The sequence below is a fragment of the Oncorhynchus tshawytscha genome, linkage group LG25, assembly GCF_018296145.1.
Source record: "Oncorhynchus tshawytscha isolate Ot180627B linkage group LG25, Otsh_v2.0, whole genome shotgun sequence".
Lineage (NCBI taxonomy): Eukaryota > Metazoa > Chordata > Actinopteri > Salmoniformes > Salmonidae > Oncorhynchus > Oncorhynchus tshawytscha.
In genome coordinates, this window is record NC_056453.1 from 28,840,304 (window position 1) to 28,863,588 (window position 23,285).

A 23,285-nucleotide genomic window follows, 5' to 3' on the forward strand; every position below is an offset into this window, starting at 1 on the left:
TGTTGTGTGTGAATCTTGGCAATGGCATTCATGTCTTGTGTGAATGGTCAGTGCTGTGCTGAGGAAACAGTGATGACAGATGGGAGTGGGAGGACTACCTCTCACTCAGAGAGAGAAAGAGAGTGGAAAGGAGGGATTGGGGAACAGTGTGAAAGGACAGAGATGGAGAGAGCGGGAGGAGAGAGAGGGAAGAGAGAGCGAGAAAGAGATTAAGAGAAGGAGGAAAGGATGGATTGTAGAACAGAATGAGACGTCAGTGAGAGAGAGGAGAAAGGACAGAGAGAGTCCATGCACTCTTTGATCCACTGTATCATGGAATCTGTTCCAGGTTCCCAGGTCTCACACTAACGAGAAACTCTAATTAGCCAAACAGCTTAATGGACAGGCCTGGTTTCCTCTCCCCGTCGCCCTCAGAAAGCCTGCACTGTCAGACACACCCAGAGGGTCTCCTGGGTCTGGGCTGGGCTTGTCGTGGAGGAGCAATGTACATTATAGAGCATCACACTAAAGGCATACATTCCTAATCATCTATTCACTCTATTCAGTGTGTGGACAGGCTTATGTCCTGTTCTCACTTATATAACTGACATCCCCATCACCCTGTGACTGTCCCCACCGTCCTGCCAACACCTGCCAGGTTGTGCTCTAAAACCACTCTCTTTACAAGATTATAATTCAGTTTCAGAGGAAATTAATCCAAGATTACATTTTAGCTCTCAACAGCAACATGACATTGTGGAGCAGTTGGAGCTCAACGTGACATCAATGGATGTGTCACCCCCCCCCATCCCCCCATCCCCCTCAATTAAATTACATTATATTCAAAGGGCTTTATTGGCAGGGGAAACACATGTTTACATTGCCAATGCAAGTGAAAGAGTGACTTCCTGGAAAGCAGCTGGCTGGCAGTGTCAATCAGTAGTGTGGTAGTAAGACTGACACGTTGGCTTTTCATCTCTGAAGTATTGGACAGCCCGGGTGTGTGATGCTGAGCAGACGAGGAAGTAAATGTCACAGGCATGTGGTTAGAAACCCATAGACAGACAGGGAGGGGTCCATCTCTTGGGTGCGTCTTAATAGTCTAAAGTGGTTTTCTCTCCTAATCTCCTTGTCTTTCATCTCTGATGTTAAAGAATGGGATAGGTGAAAGCACGTTTCCTGTGGACATATTCCATTCTGCTTTCACCTAAGCCCGTGTTTTCCGGTCAGTGTTATGTGAAGCGACAGACCTTTTTTGTAAGGCCACAATGGCGGCCATTGTTTATTTTCTGCAAAATGTTGGGATTTTAGTTTGTGGTCAGCACTGTGTATTATTTGTTTACTCCTCAGATGTCTTTAGGGTCTGCCTGATTTCCAGCGGATAGCTGTCCAGTCACTTGAGCTGCTCTCTGGCAAAAGGTGCTGCATTATTTATTCAGCAGGGACAAATTAGTGAAAGACTGACATGGCTGTCCAGGGGGGACAGGGATGAGTGGCCACTGACAGAAGAGTGTGTGTGTGTGTGTGTGTGTGTGTGTGTGTGTGTGTGTGTGTGTGTGTGTGTGTGTGTGTGTGTGTGTGTGTGTGTGTGTGTGTGTGTGTGTGTGTGTGTGTGTGTGTGTGTGTGTGTGTGCTTGTGTGTGTGCTTGTATGTGCATAGAGAGCTTATTGAATATTTAACAGTTTACTCTTTTAATTGGTGAGGAACCATCAGAGCCTTCTAGGCCTTCAGATAAGGCCTATATTTCTATTACATATTTACAATAATTGAAATGATTTTCTGATTTAATCTCATCAGTTTGTGTTGGAAAGAGAAGGGTTAATACGCAATAGAAAAAATGTATCCAATCAGGATTTTCTTTGGTGGTCTCAGGTAGCCATTGGCTAAGATTTCAGAAGCTGTCATTCAACTGTATTAAAGCAGAATTTTGGAGTGACAGTGGAATTAACCAATGGCATTTCAAATCAAATCAAATCAAATCAAATTTTATTTGTCACATACACATGGTTAGCAGATGTTAATGCGAGTGTAGCGAAATGCTTGTGCTTCTAGTTCCGACAATGCAGTAATAACGAACAAGTAATCTAACTAACAATTCCAAAAAACTACTGTCTTATACACAGTGTAAGGGGGTAAAGAATATATACATAAGGATATATGAATGAGTGATGGTACAGAGCAGCATAGGCAAGATACAGTAGATGATATCGAGTACAGTATATACATATGAGATGAGTATGTAAACCAAGTGGCATAGTTAAAGTGGCTAGTGATACATGTATTACATAAGGATGCAGTCGATGATATAGAGTACAGTATCTACGTATGCATATGAGATGAATAATGTAGGGTAAGTAACATTATATAAGGTAGCATTGTTTAAAGTGGCTAGTGATATATTTACATAATTTCCCATCAATTTTGACTTGCAATGGGTGGAGCCGTAAAAAAAAAAAATATTCTCAAAGGTCTGGACATGTCACTATTGAGAGCACAAGAGATCATGAATTCATAAAACAGCAGTGGTGTAGAGTACTTAAGTAAAAATACTTTAAAGTACTAAATAAGTCGTTTTGGGGGGGTATTTGTACTTCACTTCAGAAAGTAATGTACTTTTTACTCGTTTTTACTAGTTTCAAACTTAGTCTACAAATGATCATCATCTGGTTCGTGGCACTGTTTTCTGTTGCAGCCGGCTTGCTGTTAGCTACACTATCTCTTGCTGTTAGCTAGGCTATCTCTTGCTGTTAGCTAGGCTATCTCTTGCTCTTAGCTACGCTATCTCTTGCTGTTAGCTACACTATCTCTTGCTGTTAGCTACACTATCTCTTGTTGTTAGCTACACTATCTCTTGCTGTTAGCTAGGCTATCTCTTGCTGTTAGCTAGGCTATCTCTTGCTCTTAGCTACGCTATCTCTTGCTGTTAGCTACACTATCTCTTGCTGTTAGCTACACTATCTCTTGCTGTTAGCTACACTATCTCTTGCTGTTAGCTACACTATCTCTTGCTGTTAGCTAGGCTATCTCTTTGAAAATATTGACTGTGAAACATGGTTGCATTTAAACTTTAGATCGCCGGTTAGTATGATGAACGTGATCAAATATATTTGCAATGGGAAGTTATAGCTGGTTTGTTCATTTCATTTTGGACATTAAGTGGTTGAGCTTTTGTATTGTCATGATTTCATGGGGCCTACTGGAGTGAATGGGCTCCTTATTCTTTAACATGATGCTGTGTGTGACTGCTGTCTCCTGTCTATCAGCCGTGTCTATGTGTTTGACCAAAATGGTCTCTCCTTCAGCACCATGGAGTGCACAGGTATTACAGTCGCTGTCATTTCAGCACCATGAGCCTGTCACCTTTGATGTGACGCTGTTGTTGTCGCTATTAGTGATAGTGATGTTGGCTTCCTTGAGTTGTGTAATCGTGTTGGGTCCATGCCGGTTCTGTCTGAAGCGCGGCCAGCCTGCTTCATTCATTCATAATGTCATAAAAAAGCATTGTTCCCTCTTCTGTAGAACTAGAATGGTCTGACTACAGAACATATCATGTCGGGCTCATTAAGTGATGCTATGTTTTATATATATTTATATGTTATATTCTTGATTTTTTTAGTTTGATTCAACGTATTGGAAGAGTTTTGGAAGACGTAGATCCTATAGTCACGGTTCTACACTGCTTTTAATGGATGGCCTCCCTCACCCTACCCAAAAAGCATTGCTCTCATACGCAGTAGGGCACACACACACACACACACACACCGTATCTCCAAACAGGTCAGCCTTGTTGGGGTAATGAGGTATAATTAGCACTCTGGCTGGTTGTGGAAGAGGACAGAGTGTGTTGAGGGGTTAGAAGAGTGTGTATGTATGTACAGATGAAGTTGGAAGTTTCCATACACCTTAGCCAAATACATTTAAACTCAATTTTTCACAATTCCTGACATATAATCCTAGTAAAAATTCCCTGTCTTAGGTCAGTTAGGATCACCACTTTATTTTAAGAATGTGAGATGTCAGAATAATAGTAGAGAGAATGATTTATTTCAGCTTTTATTTATTTATTTAGAGTCAGAAGTTTCCTTACACTCAATTAGTATTTGGTAGCATCACCTTTAAATTGTTTAACTTGGATCAAATGTTTCAGGTAGCCTTCCACAAGCTTCCCACAATCAGTTGGGTGAAATTTGGCCCATTCTTCCTGACAGAGCTGGTTTACCCGTTTTACTGTGGACATAGATACTTTTGTACCTGTTTCCTCCAGAATCTTCACAAGGTCCTTTGCTGTTGTTCTGGGATTGATTTGCACTTTTCGCACCAAAGTAAGTTAATCTCTAGGAGACAGAAAGCTTCTCCTCCCTGAGCGGTATGACGGCTACGTGGTCCCATGGTGTTTATACTTGCGTACTATTGTTTGTACAGATGAACGTGGCACCTTCAGGCATTTGGAAATTGCTCCCAAGGATGAACCAGACTTGTGGAGGTCTACCATTTTTTTCTGAGGTCTTGGCTAATTTATTTTGATTTTCCCATGATGTCAAGCAAAGAGGCACTGAGTTTGAAGGTAGGCCTTGAAATACATCCACAGGTACACCTCCAATTGGCTCAAATGATGTCAATTAGCCTATCAGAAGCTTCTAACGCCATGACATAATTTTCTGGAATTTTCCAAGCTGTTTAACAGCACAGTCAACTTAGTGTATGTAAACTTCTGACCCACTGGAATTGTGATACAGTGAATTAGAAGTGAAATAATCTGTCTGTAAACAATTGTTGGAAAAATTACTTGTGTCGTACACAAAGTAGATGTCCTAACTGACTTGCCAAATCTATAGTTTGTTAACAAGAAATTTGTGGAGTGGTTGAAAAACGACTTTTAATGACTCCAAAGTGTATGTAAACTTCCGACTTCAACTGTATGTGTGTATGTGTTTCTTGTATGCTTCTCCTGTCCCTAGTGTTTAGATGCAGGCCCAGTCTTGGCTTCTAGAGCTGTGTTCTGTTCTGTTCTGTTCTGGCTGGTGTGAGTGCATTAGCTGCAGGAGCCAGGCCAATCCCCAACCTTGAACTACTCTCGGCTGACACACAGCAGGGTGGCCAGATTGTGTGTTTCAGTTAGTTGTGTGTGCGTGCGCCCATCCTTGTTTGTGTGTGTGTAACGTCTCCTGGCGTATCTCTCAGAGGGTCCACTGAGGCAAGCTCCCCGGGTCTCAAGTGTTTATGTCTGTTTTGTAGAACTGTGTTAGCGTGTGTGTTAGGGTTGAGATGATGTTGGAATCTTGTTCCATGCTAATAGAAACGTCTTCATCACACTAATTGACTTTGAAGTGAAGTGCTGTTTGAAAAAGGACCCCGGAGACATGCTTGAAATGTAAACAATTTCAAATTCGGTGTTTTATTCGCTCTTCCTTTGACTTTGTGTGCAACTGGGCATGTGTTTTCACTGCACACACTGCTGCAGTTTTCCTTCAGCATATCACCAGAGTCATTTCTGTGTTGCCATCCCCAGTTTTGATCTGTGTGCGCACACAAACACAGACATACACACACTAAAGGCTTACGATGGCAAATCAGTTGGCTGTACTTTGCAGTTTATTTCCTCCTTTACAACATGTGGGTTCCTTGAGGGACACAGCGGTCTATGGCACTGCATTTCAGTGCTAGAGGCATCACTACAGACCCGGGTTTGAGCCTGGGCTGTATCACAAACAGCCGTGATCGGGAGTCCCATAGGGCTGCACACAATTGGCCCAGTGTCTACCGAGTTAGGGGAGGGTTTGGCCGGGGTAGGCTGTCATTGTAAATAAGAATTTGTTTTTAACTGACTTGACTAGTTAAATAAATGTTAAATAAAAAATCAATACAAAAAGTGTTATTTTCCAACAGAAAATAAACAGATATTCATGATGTCTGTATTCTGAATCATTTTACTATAATTAAAGTATTGCCTGCCATGCGTGATAGCTGTTGTTTTTTAGACAGCAGTTGTACTGTTTCACTTGTATAGCCTGTGCCTTGATCGCTAATTGCAAATTATGATTGATTGACGCTTTGAAAATGGCTTCTTGCCAAGGCTAATCTGGGTAAGAGGTCACTACCACATAAATTCAGTTGGTTGAATTTCACATGCATCCCTTTCTAGCTGAATGTGATTACCATAAAGAAATACTACAGTATTTGAAATTGCAATGATAAATTCTATATCACAATACACGTGCGTGTCTCTGTGAGGATTCATAGGGGGCTCTGGTGAGTGTATGAGTGCTTTTCAACGTGTTTGTGTGTTTCACAGGGCGTGTGTGTTTTTTTAAAGTGCAAATGTGTGTGTGTGTGACAGAAGGCTCTGGTGTGTGTCACTCTTCGGGTGCACACTGTCACTGAGGCCAGAGATAAAACACAATGTGCTCTGTGTTCTCCCTGCTCCTGTAACCTTGCCCCCCCCCCTCTCTCTCTCGCTGGCTCGCTCTCTTTCTCTCCCTCTCTCTTTCTCCCTCTCCCTCTCTCTTTGTCTCTTCCATTCTTTATCCCCCCTCTTTGTCTCTCCCTCTCCCAGTTCCCTTCATTCAGTTTTTGACAATAGCGATAAACAGACTAGAAAGACCAAATAGAATAAACAGAAAAAGGAAAGAGAAAATTACTTAGAAACTGTAACTAAGAACTATTCGATGTGTGACTCATTGTAGCACTATGAATGAGCAACAAATACTGTATGCAGTGTGTGTGTATGTGTGTGTGTGTGTGTACAGTAGTGGATATTCTCCTCAGAATATTCAGAATACTATCCCCTCTCTAGCACGGTGTTGGGTGGGCCAGAGCCATAGAGAACAGCACTGTCATGTGCTTTCACTTTATCAGGAAGGAGAGATACTTCACTGCCAGAGCCAATCCTCATTTAGACAGACTCAGAGATACTCCACTGTCAGAGACAATCCTCATTTAGACAGACTCAGAGATACTCCACTGTCAGAGACAATCCTCATTTAGACAGACTCAGAGATACTCCACTGTCAGAGCCAATCCTCATTTAGACAGACTCAGAGATACTCCACTGTCAGAGACAATCCTCATTTAGACAGACTCAGAGATACTCCACTGTCAGAGCCAATCCTCATTTAGACAAACTCAGAGATACTCCACTGTCAGAGCCAATCCTCATTTAGACAGACTCAGAGATACTCCACTGCCAGAGCCAATCCCCATCTAGGCAGACTCAAACAAGAAGGCAGGAGTGCTCAAAGGCCTTTATTTTTGGGCGACGTACCACAGCCTCTGAAGACTCAACACTGTGCATAGACACACACACACACACACACACACACACACACACACACACACACACACACACACACACACACACACACACACACAGACAGACAGATGAGGGTGGTGGGGGGTGCAAAGTTGAAGAGCTTTTCCACAGACACGGAGTCGTGTGTCTCTTTATCGCTCCTTTATTGCGAGGGATGGATGGTGTCGTTGGACATTGCGGGAAGTAAGGAACAGGCGAGAAGATAAGAGGTCTCTGATGAAAGATGCAAGGGAGAGGCATGAAACCAGGGTTTGATGGTTGATTGCTGAAAATATGTCAACATCTTTCAACAGACGCCATTCAGCCCAAGGTGTTTTCACAAAACAGCCTCCCCGACAAGGGAGGGAGGGAGAATGTGTGTGTGTGTATAGGGCGACAGGTAGCCTAGCAGTTAGTGTTGGGCCAGTAACCGAAATGTCACTAGTTCGAATCCCAGAGCCAACAAGGTGAAAAGCTGTCAATGTGCCCTTGAGCAAGGCACTTAACCATAACTGCTCCAGGCTCGCCATTGATCATGGCTGACCCTGGCCGTGACCCCACACTCCGAGGGTGTCTGAGGGGGAGCTGGGATAGGTAAAAATATAATACATATAATACACACTTGTACAGTTGAAGTCGGAAGTTTACATACACCTCAGCCAAATACATTTAAACTCCGTTTTTCACAATTCCTGACATTTAATCCAAGTAAAGATTCCCTGTTTTAGGTCAGTTAGGATCACCACTTTATTTTAAGAATGTGAAATGTCAGAATAATAGTAGAGATAATGATTTATTTCAGCTTTTATTTCTTTCATCACATTCCCAGTTCGTCAGAAGTTTACATACACTCAATTTGTATTTGGTAGCATTGCCTTTAAATAGTTTAACTTTGGTCAAATGTTTTGGGTAGCCTTCCACAAGCTTCCCACAATAAGTTGGGTGAATTTTGGCCCATTCTTCCTGACAGAGCTGGTGTAACTGAGTCAGGTTTGTAGGCCTCCTCCAGTTCTGCCCACAAATTTTCTCTAGGATTGAGGTCAGGGCTTTGTGATGGCCACTCCAATACCTTGGCTTTGTTTTCCTTAACCCATTTTGCCAGAACTTTGGAAGTATGCTTGGGGTCATTGTCCATTTGGAAGACCCATTTGCGACCAAGCTTTAACTTCCTGTCTGATGTCTTGAGATGTTGCTTCAATATATTCACATAATTTTCCATCCTCATGATACCATTTATTTTGTGAAGTGCACCAGTCCCTCGTGCAGCAAAGCACCCCCACAACATGATGCTGCCACCCCCGTGCTTCACGGTTTGGATGGTGTTTTTTGGCTTGCAAGCCACCCCTTTTTCCTCCAAACATAATGATGGTCATTATGGCCAAACAGTTCTATTTTTGTTTCATCAGACCAGAGGGCATTTCTCCAAAAAGGATGATCTTTGTCCCCATGTGCAGTTGCAAACCGTAGTCTGGCCTTTTTATGGCGGTTTTGGAGCAGTGGCTTCTTCCTTGCTGAGTGGCCTCCAGGTTATGTCAATATAGGACTCGTTTTACTGTGGATATAGATACTTTTGTACCTGTTTCCTCCAGCATCTTCACAAGATCCTTTGCTGTTGTTCTGGGATTGATTTGCACTTTTCGCACCAAAGTATGTTCATCTCTAACAGACAGAAAGCTTCTCCTTCCTGAGCGGTATGACGGCTGCGTGGTCCCATGGTGTTTATACTTGCGTACTATTGTTTGTACAGATGAACGTGGCACCTTCAGGCATTTGGAAATTGCTCCCAAGGATGAACCAGACTTGTGGAGGTCTACCACTTTTTTCTGAGGTCTTTGCTGATTTCATTTGATTTCCCCATGATGTCAAGCAAAGAGGCACTGAGTTTGAAGGAAGGCCTTGAAATACATCCACAGGTACACCCCCAATTGACTCAAATGATGTCAATTAGCCTATCAAAAGCTTCTAAAGCCATGACATCATTTTCTGGAATTTTCCAAGCTGTTTAAAGGCAGTCAACTTAGTGTATGTAAACTTCTGACCCACTGGAATTGTGATACAGTGAATTATAAGTGAAATAATCTGTCTGTTAATTAACAAATGTTTGAAAAATGACTTGTGTCATGCACAAAGTAGATGTCCTAACCGACTTGCCAAAACTATAGTTTGTGGAGTGGTTGAAAAACCAGTTTTAATGACTCCAACCTAAGTGTATGTAAACCTCCGACTTCAACTGTACATGTGTGAAATAAGACATATATGAGCACCCACACACACTGCTAGGGTCATACGACATTATAGTTTTTGCAGCACTAACTGACATAGAGGCACAGTGAGAAGGAGAGTGAGGGAGCCGGATGAAGCGAAAGCTACAGAAATTGAATTAAAGCTTGTATTTTATATATATTTCCACACTATGAGGTTGGAATAACACTGTGAAATTGTGAAAGTGATGATAATGCCATTTTGAAGAGAACAGCCCTTTGCCATGGTATATTGGTCATATACCACACCCCCTCGTTCCTTATTGCTTAAGTATACAAATAAAAAATAGAGTTCCAAACCTCTCTGCCAATAACAGCTAATTTTCCTTTTTCCCCTCCTCACTCAGACCACTCCCAGACAGTCCCAGCAAAATTCTTGCTTGACAAATTGCTCTTTGCCACGAAGCTATTTAGATTTTTTATAAACCATTTTAATTGAAAACAATCACAGTAAGGTACTTAATTGTTACCCAGAAATGATTTGATATTGAGATAAAAACAGCTGGATTGGACATTTAAACTATACAGTTTCATTTTCTGGTGCATGTGTGTGGTTCTGTACTCTTGCAGATATGTTGCAGATATTGAGATGAAGTGAAATGAAGTGAAATGAAAAAACACTTAACAACCCATATATGGCTACTTGTGTCCCAAACACAAAAACTAAAACTGAAATGAAATAATATAAAAACCATGAAATGTAAAGCTAGATAAAAAATGTGTAAATCAGATCAGAAAACAAACTGAAACTAAACTGAATTTCAAATTAAAATCTTCAAACTAATATAAAAACACAAAGCTATGACCTTGGTGGAAGGAGACATTGAATGGGGATGAATGTGTCTTGTGTTTAGAGTACAGCACTCAAAGCACTCACTAACATGTCAGTGTCTGTTCATATGGGTACTGGCAGAAAAGACAAAGCAACTGACAAGCTGAATATGACTATAGAAGAATCTCATCTCTCTCAGTATATCTGTTTCTGATTTTCTATATATCCCCTACTATTTCAATTCCAAGACTTGTTTTTGAAGTATTCTGATTACACAAACAAGTAAGATTATACAAAAAAAGGTATGAACTGTAAAATGTATGAACTGTTTAATTCAGTGGTTCTCAGTCCTGGTCCTAGGGACCCCAAGGGGTGCGTGCACATTTTAGTTTTTGCCCTAGCACTACACACCTGATTCAAATCATCAGAGCTTGATGATGAGTTGATCATTAAAACTCAGCTGTGTAGTGCTAGGGAAAAAACAAAAATGTGCACCCCTTTAGGACCCCAGGACCAGGATTAAGAAACACTGCTTTAATTTATTTAAAAAGTTTAGTAAAAATATATTTGATTTTCTGGTCCCCTAGCCATCTCCTCTCCTCCCCCACCCTGGCTACATGTAATCCCATTGGGCAAAGACGTAAATTCAGCATCTATTCCACGTTGGTTGAGAGTAATTTAATTTAAATAACGTGGAAACGTTCAACCACTGTGTCCCATGGGATGCCATCACATTACGAGGAGTATACGAGTGCTGCTGCACCTGAAGAGGTTGATATATAGGATGATTAAAAAGATATTCAAAGCATTCTGAGTGTATTGGTCACGGCACTAGAATGAGAAGCAATGTCTTCTGATTCACTCTGTTGTACCTAGCTAAACAGTCTTTCTGCAAGTCAGTTTAAGAACAAATTCTTATTTACAATGACGGCCTACCCCCCATAACCTGGATGACACTGGGCCAGTTGTGCGCCGCCCTATGGGACTCCTGATCACAGCTGGTTGTGACACAGACTGTGAACAAACCAGGGTCTGTAGTGACACCTTTAGCACTGCAATACAGTGCCTTAGACCATGGCGCCACTCGGGAGTATGAAGATTAAGGGGAGGAAACAGGTTAAAGAAGGGTTTTTAAGCCTTGAGACAATTGAGACATGGATTGTTTACATGTGCCATTCAGAGGGTGAATTGTCAAGACAAAACGGGGTAGTAGGTCCCAGGCCACCAGTTTGTGTCAAGAACTGCTACGCTGCTGGTTTTTCACACTCAACAGTTTCCTGTGTGTACCAAGAATGTTCCACCACCCAAAGGACATCCAGCCAACTTGACACAACTGTGGGAAGCATTGGAGTCAACATGGGCCAGCATCCCTGTTGAATACTTTCGACACCTTGTAGAGTGTGTGTAGTCTGTGTATCTACTGATGTAATATACTGCAACTTAAACACATATATTCAGTATGAAAATAGATGATGTACTGTTCTTGCCTAAAGCACTCTATAGTGGTAAAGCACTGTTGTTGCTGAATAAAGATGTGGTTCTATACAGTTCAAGTCCACACAAATATAAATATAAATACACAACACACATCCTCATCTATTTGGCTTTCTCTCTGGAACCCACTCAGATACACAGAACACGACACACATAAACTCTCTCTCTCTCTCTCTCTCTCTCTCTCTCTCTCTCTCTCACTCTCTCACTCACACACACACACACACACACTCAGCCTTTCCTTCCTTAGCTGGCGTCTATATTTAGTGGCCACTGCACCTGTGAGACTGAGCGTGCCCAGAAGGCTGTTGATGAATGGAGGCCTGTGACCTCACAGGAAAGGAGGCTGGGGTGGGGGGAGTCGGGGGTCGCATGGCAGGATAACAAACATGTCGCCACTCCACCATGGCTCTGTCTCTACTCCGTCCGGACAACAACATCATCTTCTGAGCAGCACTCAGAGGCCTTCTCAACAGCACTGAGAGGGGAGGCACCATGCAGTAAGAATAGGATACTTGTCCCTCTCACAGTCTGCATTCTACAGAATGCACTTCAAGAGCACTGATCTACAAAGTGCCCGACATCCTGTTCTTGGCTATCCATCTGTAGTACACTCTTAGCAAAAAGGGTCCTGAAAGGGTTCTTCGGCTGTCCAGGTAGAACCCTTTATGATTCCAGGTAGAACTTTTGGGTTCCATGTAAAACCCTCTGTGGAAATGGTTCTACACGGAACTCCAAAAAGTTCTATCTGGAACCTAAAGGGTTCTTCTTGTCATGTTTAATGTTTTTTGTGGACCCCAGGAAGAATACCTGCAGTTTTGGCAAAAGTTAATAGGGATCCCAATAAACCAATAAACTACTACCTGGAACCAAACAGGTTTCTTCAAACGGTTCTTCTTTTAGGTTCTAGATATAACATTTTTTTTCTAAGAGTGTAGAGATCTATCTATTATCTATATGTTCTATTTCTATGTGTTTCTGTGGCCTCAAATACAGACAAATGTATTGTCTAACCTACTGCTGGAAGACTATTGTTCCAACATGCAGGCTGGGGAAGAGGCCTACTCCACCCTCTCTCTGTCTCTCTTCTTCCGTCTTTCTCTTCCTCTGTCTTTCTCTCCCTTTTGTCTGTTTACACTGCACATCTTCCAGACGACTACACCGGGACACGGAACCTTTCTCAGGTTACCAGGGAGGGAGGGAGAGAGAGGAAGAGAGGGAGGGAGAGAGATTGCAAGGCAGTCAACACCTCACATGTGTGGGCCCTATTTGTTTCGCACTTTACCCCAGGCTGCGGGGGGGGTCCTGTACCGCACTGCTGTACCCTAGAAGGGCTGTATTTACTGGGCTGGCTGTGGGTTTTGATGGATGGATCTGGGGCACCTGAAAGAGAGAGAGATGAAGGAAGGCTAGAGTGTTGTATTGTGTTAGGGTGGCTAGGGAAGGCTGCAATATCTATATAATTGTAGCATATAATCTGTGAAAGCCACCTATAGCTGCAGCCTAGTTCTGACACCTGCAAATGTTGCCATATCCCATTTTAGAATGCATTATGGTAGAATGATGGATTTTGTCACTGTAGCGCCCCCTCCTTCACCTCGTATATAGCCCAAGCCCACGTCCTCTCTGCGGTGGAGATTGCACCAATTCTCAGCAATGTGTGTGCTCAAAACAGGACCAGATGAGGAAATTGCTGGGTGCAGTCTGTGTGTGTGTGTCTTTGTGCACTGTGCAGAAGGGGATTATGGATGGGCCGTGGGCGGCTGCTGCCGGTAGAAACTCTCTGAGCCCCAGCCGCCGCGATCCCTGCCCACTCTCTCTTATGAGATGAGCTAACACACACACACACACACACACACACACACACACACACACACACACACACACACACACACACACACACACACACACACCATAACTCAATCTCATCTGCTTATGCCCAGTAGAGCCCCCAGAGATTTGAGCTCAGGCTTGGCAATCGATGGGCGAGAGTGTGTGTGGGTGGGGGGTATGGTTTAGAGAGGGCCGTGGGTGAACGGATGTATACCGTCCACAAAGCTACAATGTAACACACTCAGGACTCTTCCTGGTCTTAGTATATAAACACTGCAGTATTCAGCAACCCAAGGGCATGCACGTTGTAGTACTGCACACACACACACACACACACACACACACACTAGCTCCTGAGAGCCATACCAGAGATACTGTAATGACGAGATGGTCTTGTTTCCGCCCTAACAATGGGAGTCGTTTTCCCAATGGCGGGAAGGCAGGTTGTCTGCTTATCAGTCTGCTTATCGGTCTGCTTATCGGTCTGCTTATCGGTCTGCTTATCACTTATCATGTGGACAGATTTGGATGGGAGTGAACCCTCTCTCTTCAGCTCTTCCTCTTTGGCCATACTGAATATTAGCCATTACTGTAGCAGTGTCAGTACCTTCAGAGAGAACGGTGTGTGTGTGGTGGTGGGGGGGGGGCGAGTGAGACATTGCTGTACACTACGTAATTTTCTACAAACACTGAAATGGTTTCATGTTTCCATCCCATACTATACTTCATATTCAGTGTTTCTACTCCAGTATGAAAGCTGACAGTTTGTTCTGTTTTGTTCTTCTCTCCCAGATTGACTTGGAGCCTGAGGGGAGGGTGTACGTCATCATGGACCTGTCTGGATCGTCTAGTGAAGGTAAGTTGTGAGCTGTGCTGATATAGTATCAGCGATGAGTGGATCTGACTAGTTTACACTGAGGCACAGCTTGCCCAAACGTATGGCCACATGCCCAATTTCTACTTATCCCACGACTGACAAACCTTCTCTTGAAAGTACATTATTAGAGTGTTGTGCCAGATGTTACATTGTATACAGTTAGTATACAGTGTGTTTATTTGGACAGTGAAGCTAAACGTTTGAATAATACTCCAGCATTTTGGATTTGAGATCCAACGTTTAATATGAGGTGACAGTACAGAATGTCACTTTCTATTTAGACATAAAAGCACTTTATGTATCTCGTCCCCCCCATTTGAAGGTGTTTAGACAAATTCGCTTATACTGTTTTAAAGTAGTCAAAAGTTACGTGGTTGGACCTACACTTACCGTTCAAAAGTTTGGGGTCAATTAGAAATGTCCTGCTTTTTGAAAGAAAGGTACATTTTTTTTGTCCATTGAAATAACATAAATTTGATCAGAAATACAGTGGAAACATTGTTAATGTTGGATATGACTATTGTAGCTGGAAACGGCTGATTTTTAATGGAAAATCTACATAGGTGTACAGAGGCACGTTGTGTTAGCTACTACAGGTTTATCATTTTAAAAGGCTAATTGATCATTAGAAAACCCTTTTGCAATTATGTTAGCACAGCTGAAAACTGTTGTCCTGATTAAAGAAGCAATAAAACTGGTCTTCTTTAGACTAGTTGAGTATCTGGAGCATCAGCATTTGTGGTTTCGATTACAGGCTCAAAATGGCCAGAAACAAAGAACTTTCTTCTGAAACTAGTCAGTCTAGTCTTGTTCTGAGAAATTAAGGCTATTCCATGCGAGAAATTGCCAAGAAACTGAAGATCTGGTACAACGCTGTGTACTACTCCCTTCACAGAACAGCGCAAACTGGCCCTAACCAGAATAGAAAGAGGAGTGGGAGGCCCAGGTGCACAACTGAGCAAGAGCAAAAGTACAGTAGAATGTCTAGTTTGAGAAACAGACGCCTCACAAGTCCTCAGCTGGCAGCTTCATTAAACAGTACCTGCAAAACACCAGTCTCAACGTCAACAGTGAGGAGGCAACTCCGGGATGCTGGCCTTCTAGTTCCTCTGTCCAGTGTCTGTGTTCTTTTGCCCATCTTAATCTTTTATTTTTAATGGCCAGTTTGAGATAAGGCCAGCATCTCGGAGTCGCCTCTTCACTGTTGACGTTGAGACTGGTGTTTTGCGGGTACTATTTAATGAAGCTGCCAGTTGCGGACATGTGACTCTCCAATGTACTTATCCTCTTGATCAGTTGTGCACCGGGGCCTCCCACTCCTCTTTCTATTCTGGTTAGAGCCAGTTTGCGCTGTTCTGTGAAAGGAGTAGTACACAGCGTTTTACGAGATCTTCAGTTTCTTGGAAATGTAACATTGCTAGACATGCTAACCTTTACCAATTACAGGTGATGTTAGCATTTTTGGTATGATAGTTTTCCCTCTAACTTTCTCACGTATTCTAATTTATGATTTATTCATGATCATCTGTAGTCATGGTAGCATCCACATTAATTTAGAAGTGTTCAGAAACATATTATTTACAATAAAAAATATATTATTATTTAAAAATGACACAATACATTATTTACCATTCATTTCTATTGGGCACAACATAATCTGAAACACAACCAAAACAAACTGCAAATGCATCCAACAAGTTTGTGGAGTTACAAGTTTGATATACAGTACTCATTGTGTGCTAGGAATATGGGACCGAATACAGTACCAGTCAAAGGTTTGGACACACCTACTCATTATTTTGACTATTCTCTACATTGTAGAATAATATTGAAGACATCAAAACCATGAAATAACACATATGGAATCATGTAGTAACCAAAAAAAGTGTTAAACAATTCAAAATATATATTTATATTTGAGATTTTTCAAAGTAGCCACCCTTTGCCTTGATGACAGCTTTGCACACTCTTGGCATTCTCTCAACCAGCTTCATGAGGTAGTCACCTGGAATGCATTTCAATTAACAGGTGTGCCTTGTTAAAAGTTAATTTGTGGAATTTCTTAACCTTCTTAATCCATTTGAGCCAATCAGTTGTATTGTGACAAGCTAGGGGTGGTATACAGAAGATAGCCCTATTTGGTAAAAGACCAAGTCCATATTATGACAAGAACAGCTGAAATAAGCAAAGAGAAACGACAGTCCATCATTACTTTAAGACCTGAAGGTCAGTCAATCCGGAAAGAACTTTTAATGTTTATTCAAGTGCAGTCGCAAAAACCATCAAGCGCTAGTTACCTCTGCTGTCAAGGATAAGTTAATTAGAGTTACCAGCCTCAGATTGCAGCCCAAATAAATGCTTCACACAGTTCAAGTAACAGACACATCTCAACATCAACTGTTCAGAGGAGACTGCAGGAATCAGGCCTTCATGGCCTAATGGCTGCAAAGAAACCACTACTAAAGGACACCAATAATAAGAAGAGACTTGCTTGGGCCAAGAAACACAAGCAATGGACATTAGACCGGTGGAAATCTGTCCTTTGGTCTGTTGAGTCCAAATGACAGATTTCCGCATGTGTGGTTCCCACCGTGAAGCATGGAGGAGGAGGTGTGAGGGTGCTTTGCTCCCGAGTGGCGCAGCAGTCTAAATCACTGCATCTCAGTGCAAGAGGCGTCACTACAGTCCCTGGTTCAAAATTAGGCTGTAGCACATCCGGCTGTGATTGGGAGTCCCATAGGGTGGCGCACAATTGGCCCAGCATCGTCCAGGTTTGGCCGGGGTAGGCTGTCATTGTAAATAAGAATTTGTTCTTAACTGACTTGCCTAGTTACATAAAAACATGTTTTAAATGTACAGCAAATGTTTTGCTGGTGACACTGTTACTGATTTATTTACAATTCAAGGCGTACTTAACCAGCATGGCTAGCACAGCATTCTGCAGCGATACACCATCCCATCTGGTTTGCGCTTAGTGGGACCATCATTTGTTTTTCAGCAGGACAATTACCCAACACACCTCCAGAATGTGTAAGGGCTATTTGACCAAGAAGGAGAGTGATGGAGTGCTGCATCAGATGACCTGGCCTCCACAATCTTCCGAACTCAACCCAATTGAGATGGTTTGGAATGGCTTGGACCGCGGAGTGAAGGAAAAGCAGCCAACAAGTGCTCAGCATATGTGGGAACTCCTTCAAGACTGTTGGAAAAGCATTCCTCATGAAGCTGGTTGAGAGAATGCAAGAGTGCACAAAGTCATCAAGGCAAAGGGTGACTGGATTGGCTAGCACTGACCAATCTCTGATTGGTTTGCCTGCTCCCATTCAAAATGAGATCTGTAAATTATCTCTTTCAATTTGTTCCCTCCATCCTCTCCTTTTCCTGGATGCTGATTAGAGCCACTAAAAGGAGAAGTCCCTCTCATCTGTCTCTTTCTCTTGTCATTCTCTCACCCCCTTATTTAGGGTGGCTGGATCACTCAACATGTCACTGATGTGTCACTCAAACATGGGGGTGGTTGTGCTCTGTCACAGTACGTCACACTCACCTATTTCTCAGTGATGCTTCAATTCTTTCATTCGGTTCTTGCTCCTTTCGTCTCTAGTCTTTCTCTCTCTCTCATTCTATCTCTCCGTAATGTGACTGTGGCCATGAGAGAAGTGTACGTGAGTCAGAGTTTCAAGCTCCCTTATCATTGTTACATCAGGAAATGGACATTTAGCATTTCCTGTGACTTGCTAGTGTGAGCGAGTCATTGGACAGTGGCAGGAAAAATACCTTGTCATCATAGAGCGACAACCATCTGTTTGTCCCTGTCTGGGGTGAAGAACAACAATAATAATATACACTGAGATTCATCATCAACTATTTTAAGTACTCTGATTATTTCAATACCGTTATCATGAATACGTGTATCACGCCCGTACATTTCAAAGCTCTTTCTGAGACGGATAGGGTAGGTTTAAGTCTGTGAGTGAATTAGCTGTACATATTCAAATCTACATTAATTGTTGTAAAAGCTGATTTGCTTTGATAGTAAGAGACACTCATGTCCTTTCCTAGCTAGGTAGGTCAGAGCAAGGGTAGTGTCTTCAGCACCTGTATTATAAGACAGAGGGTGTGTAAAACAGGGTTGTGTCTTCAGCACCTGTATTATAAGACAGAGGGTGTGTAAAACAGGGTCGTGTCTTCAGCACCTGTATTTGTTACGGTGTTCTTCCGTCGAAAGAGAGTCGGACCAAAATGCAGCGTGGTAAGTTAGATACATGTTTAATAGCGAAGAAAAAACGAACAAAACAAAAACAACAAACATAACGTGAAAACCTAAACAGTCTATCTGGTGAATACAAAACACTGAGACATGAACAATCACCCACAAACACACAGTGAAACCCGGGCTACCTAAATATGGTTCCCAATCAGAGACAACGATAATCACCTGACTAAGACCAAGGCGTGACAGTATTATAAGACAGAGGGTGTGTAAAACAGGGTCGTGACTTCAGCACCTGTATTATAAGACAGAGGGTGTGTAAAACAGGGTAGTGTCTTCAGCACCTGTATTATAAGACAGAGGGTGTGTAAAACAGGGTCGTGACTTCAGCACCTGTATTATAAGACAGAGGGTGTGTAAAACAGGGTAGTGTCTTCAGCACCTGTATTATAAGACAGAGGGTGTGTAAAACAGGGTAGTGTCTTCAGCACCTGTATTATAAGACAGAGGGTGTATAACAGGGTAGTGTCTTTAGTGTCTTCAGCACCTGTATTATAAGACAGAGGGTGTGTAAAACAGGGTAGTGTCTTCAGCACCTGTATTATAAGACAGAGGGTGTATAACAGGGTAGTGTCTTTAGTGTCTTCAGCACCTGTATTATAAGACAGAGGGTGTGTAAAACAGGGTTGTGTCTTCAGCACCTGTATTATAAGACAGAGGGTGTGTAAAACAGGGTCGTGACTTCAGCACCTGTATTATAAGACAGAGGGTGTGTAAAACAGGGTAGTGTCTTCAGCACCTGTATTATAAGACAGAGGGTGTGTAAAACAGGGTCGTGTAGAGAGCAAGGGGAGTGATTTCCTCTGCCTCTGGCTACAGATGGTTGTTAATTCATGCATTATAACCCTGACTGTAGCTTTCGGCTGTAGGATTCTCTCTTTCGGTGAGTCTTTACATATTCATGAATTATACAATTGTACACACATAGGGATTCTAGTTATCAGAGAAGTCGTTTTACTATGCCTGATGCTTTGGATAAAAGTAATTTAATTGGGAAGGATGGATAAGAGCACTGTGCTCATAATGTGTACTGTATGTGTAAATGTGTGTGCACGCATGTTAGAGTGTGTGTCTGTGTCAGTGTTTGCGTGTGTGACCTCTCATTTACCCCACAAGAACTCTTCTCTCTTCTAACCAGTGTCTCCCTCTCCCACTACTCGTGTTGCACTCAATCGCTACGTTGATGACCTGTGTCAAGTCCATAATCAATACAGGGATCAATATGTAGGAACACATAATCCTGACGTTAGCTAGATTCAGGCGGGTTAAAGACATGTAGGAATACATAATCCTGACGTTAGCTAGATTCAGGCGGATTAAAGACATGTAGAACACATAATCCTGACGTTAGCTAGATTCAGGCGGGTTAAAGACATGTAGAACACATAATCCTGACGCTAGCTAGATTCAGGCGGGTTAAAGACATGTAGAACACATAATCCTGACGTTAGCTAGATTCAGGCGGATTAAAGACATGTAGAACACATAATCCTGACGCTAGCTAGATTCAGGCGGGTTAAAGACATGTAGAACACATAATCCTGACGCTAGCTAGATTCAGGCGGGTTAAAGACATGTAGGAACACAGAGTTCTGACACACAAACACGAGTTACAGCGGTGTGGTAACTGTTGTTCGTTCAGATTGTGGCTGTGGGGGGTCAAAGCTCTGCTTAAGGACAAAGCATCAAGTTGGAGAAGTGTGAGTGAAGAAAGGCAGAGTACAGGCAGATCCCCTGTCAACCATGTTGAGAGTATGCCCAACTCGCTGAGGGAAGAACAAAAGAGAAGAGAGAAAGAAAGGAGTGTGAGCGGCTTGTTTTGTACAAAAGGAGCTGGCAGGCATCTGTGATGGGACTCACTGGCTGCCTCCCGTCAGTACTGGTCTGCATCAACAGGCCCTACACACACACACACACACACACACACACACACACACACACACACACACACACACACACACACACACACACACACACACACACACACACACACACACACACACACACACACACACACACACACACAGGGAGAGAGCACAAGTCAAAGGCAGTCAGGTAGTAAGTATAGGTGTGTAGAGTTTTAGAGTGATATAAAAGGAAACTGTATTTTTATAAGTGCAGACAGATTTTTGTGATGCATGATTGTGCCCACTCCTGTACTCACTGCAAGGAAACACTACTACCATGCTCTGTTGTGAAAAGTAGACTTTTCTAAGGTTCAGCTTTGAAAGCAGTAACTTGCCACAGAGCCATCCTCTACTAACTACAATCCATTAACCACTTCTCCTTTCTTCAGCTGAAATATTGTAACACTTTCTAGAATGATGTTTTAACATTGCTACCTTCACAGATCAGATCACTTGTCAGGTTTTAAATGATGAGAACAGGCAATTCTTGGGGTCTACCTATGGGCTCTACCTTTGTATCATAAGTGAAGCTATGACCTTACCTAGCATAAATGTGCTGGAAGTGCTCCTTGCATGACTGGGCTACATCACTAGAAGTGATGAACTACAGTTCCCATCATTCAGTGGTGCAGGTACAGTATGTCATCCGTTCTCATAGGAGGTAAACTGATGGAGGATGGAAGTGTGCTCTTTAGTGCATTCTGGGGGAGTGAGGCAGAACATTTTGCTCCCTCAAAAGCACCATGAAGATTTAATCTGCCAGATTAAGTTGTTTGTTATGAACCTTCTCTCTCTCTCTCTCTCTTTCTCTCTCTCTCTCTTTCTCCCTCCTTCTCTCTCTCTTTCTCCTCTCTCTCTCTCTCTCTCTCTCTCTCTCTTTCTCCCTCCTTCTCTCTCTCTTTCTCTCTTCTCTCTCTCTCGCTCTCTCTCCCTCCTCTCAATTCAATTCAAGGGGCTTTATTGGCATGTAAAACGTGTTAAAACCTCTTGAATCTAGCCATCCCGGATCCGGGATCGTGAATACAGCCTCAAGCTCATTACCATAACGCAACGTTAACTATTCATGAAAATCGCAAATGAAATGAAATTAATATGCTAGCTCTCAAGCTTAGCCTTTTGTTAACAACACTGTCATCTCAGATTTTCAAAATATGCTTCTCAACCATAGCAAAACAAGCATTTGTGTAACAGCTAGCGTAGCTAGCGTAGCATTTAGCGTTAGCATCAGCAGGCAACATTGTCACAAAAACCAGAAAAGCATTCAAATAAATAATTTACCTTTGAAGAACTTCGGATGTTGTCAATGAGGAGACTCTCAGTTAGATAGCAAATGCTCAGTTTTCCTGAAAGATTATTTGTTTAGGAGAAATCGCTCCGTTTGGTGCGTCACGTTTGGCTACCAAAAAAAAACGAAAATTCAGTCATCAAAACGCCAAACTTTTTTCCAAATTAACTCCATAATATCGACTGAAACATGGTAAACGTTGTTTAGAATCAATCCTCAAGGTGTTTTTCACATACTGGAAACACTTATCTCCCTCACTAGCTTTAAGCACCAACTGTCAGAGCAGCTCACAGATTACTGCACCTGTACATAGCCCACCTATAATTTAGCCCAAACAACTACCTCTTTCCCAACTGTATTTAATTTTTATTATTTATTTATTTAAAATTATTTATTTATTTATTTTGCTCCTTTGCACCCCATTATTTTTATTTCTACTTTGCACATTCTTCCATTGCAAAACTACCATTCCAGTGTTTTACTTGCTATATTGTATTTACTTTGCCACCATGGCCTTTTTTGCCTTTACCTCCCTTCTCACCTCATTTGCTCACATTGTATATAGACTTGTTTATACTGTATTATTGACTGTATGTTTGTTTTACTCCATGTGTAACTCTGTGTCGTTGTATCTGTCGAACTGCTTTGCTTTATCTTGGCCAGGTCGCAATTGTAAATGAGAACTTGTTCTCAACTTGCCTACCTGGTTAAATAAAGGTAAAATATATATATTTTTTAAAATATCTCTTCGATGATATATCGTTCGTGGAAGTCTCCTCTCTCCCCTCAATCACATGGATCAATGCGTGCAGCTTGGAGATTACGCACCAATTTAGACAAAGGACACCGGGCGGACCCCTGGTAAATGTAGTCTCTTATGGCCAATCTTCCAATGATATGCCTACAAATACGTCACAATGCTGCAGACACCTTGGAGAAACGACAGAAAGGGCAGGCTCATTCCTGGCGCATTCACAGCCATATAAGGAGACAATGGAAAACAGAGCCTCAAAAATTCTGCTCATTTCCTGTTTGAAGTTTCATCTTGGTTTCGCCTATAGCATGAGTTTGGTGGCACTCACAGATAATATCTTTGCAGTTTTGGAAACGTCAGATTGTTTTCTTTCCAAAGCTGTCAATTATATGCATAGTCGAGCATCTTTTCGTGACAAAATATTGCGCTTAAAACGGGCACATTTTTTAATCCATAAATTAAAAGAGCGCCCCCTATATCCAAGAAGTTAACATTGTCAAAGCAAGTGAGGTAGATAATATACGAAAGTGAAATAAACAATACAATTGACAGTAAACATTA

At 42.2% G+C, this 23,285-nt stretch overlaps 1 protein-coding gene across 1 annotated transcript in view; it reads left to right on the plus strand.

Moving 5' to 3' along the window:
• Nucleotides 1–23,285, plus strand: part of LOC112224582 (protein kinase C epsilon type) — a 163,115-nt gene that overhangs the window by 27,306 nt on the left and 112,524 nt on the right. The window contains exon 2 of the mRNA XM_042306204.1: nucleotides 14,421–14,484. Coding sequence (XP_042162138.1) covers nucleotides 14,421–14,484 — 64 coding nt within the window. The remainder of the gene's footprint in view (nucleotides 1–14,420; nucleotides 14,485–23,285) is intronic.